The sequence below is a fragment of the Alligator sinensis genome, unplaced genomic scaffold, assembly GCF_000455745.1.
Source record: "Alligator sinensis unplaced genomic scaffold, ASM45574v1 scaffold113_1, whole genome shotgun sequence".
Lineage (NCBI taxonomy): Eukaryota > Metazoa > Chordata > Crocodylia > Alligatoridae > Alligator > Alligator sinensis.
The window spans coordinates 37,954-38,488 of record NW_005842918.1 but is presented as its reverse complement, the minus strand read 5'-3'; the positions used below and the strand labels follow the sequence as shown (position 1 = coordinate 38,488).

The 535-nt window shown below is 72.1% G+C and overlaps 1 protein-coding gene across 1 annotated transcript in view; it reads right to left on the bottom strand.

Moving 5' to 3' along the window:
• The window catches only part of KMT2B (lysine methyltransferase 2B), a gene marked incomplete at its 5' end in the record, with an annotated part of 22,955 nt that extends 22,420 nt beyond the window's left edge, over positions 1 to 535 (bottom strand). The window contains 1 exon segment of the mRNA XM_025192372.1: positions 5 to 535. Coding sequence (XP_025048157.1) covers positions 5 to 535 — 531 coding nt within the window.

Here is a 535-nt window from a genome sequence, read left to right as displayed (position 1 = left end):
CCGCGGGGCAGGGCCCCTCCCCCGCCTCCGGCGCGGGGGGTGGCCTGGGCAGCGCGGGTGTGGGCGGGTGGGGCTCATCCATGAAGCGCCGGGGGGTGCGGATGAGGCGGGACGAGCGGGCGCTGACCACAGGCATGATGAACTGACGAATGTTCTTGAGAAAGGTGGTTTTGTGTCCAGGGGGGTCCTCGGCCCCGGGGACCCCCCTCTCGGCCCGCTGAGTGGGTGTCAGCGGGGGGCGTCCACGCCCACGTTTCAGGCATTGCGCCCGCGTGGACTGGGCGATGCTGGGCGGGTCCGGAGACACCTCCCTCTCTTTCTCCGGCTCACCTCTGCCCTGCCGCCGGCGCTTCCCAGGTGCCGCTGCCTCCTCTGTGTCCTCCGGGGCGGGCGCAGGTGCCGGGCGGTACCTCTTGGGGGTGCTGCGGCGGGTACTGGAAGGTTGGCGGCGGGCACGAGCCAGAGCCGCCTGCCCCGGCTTGAGCCGCTTGGCTTTGGAGACAAACTTGAGCAGCCGGGGGAGTTTGCGGCGGCC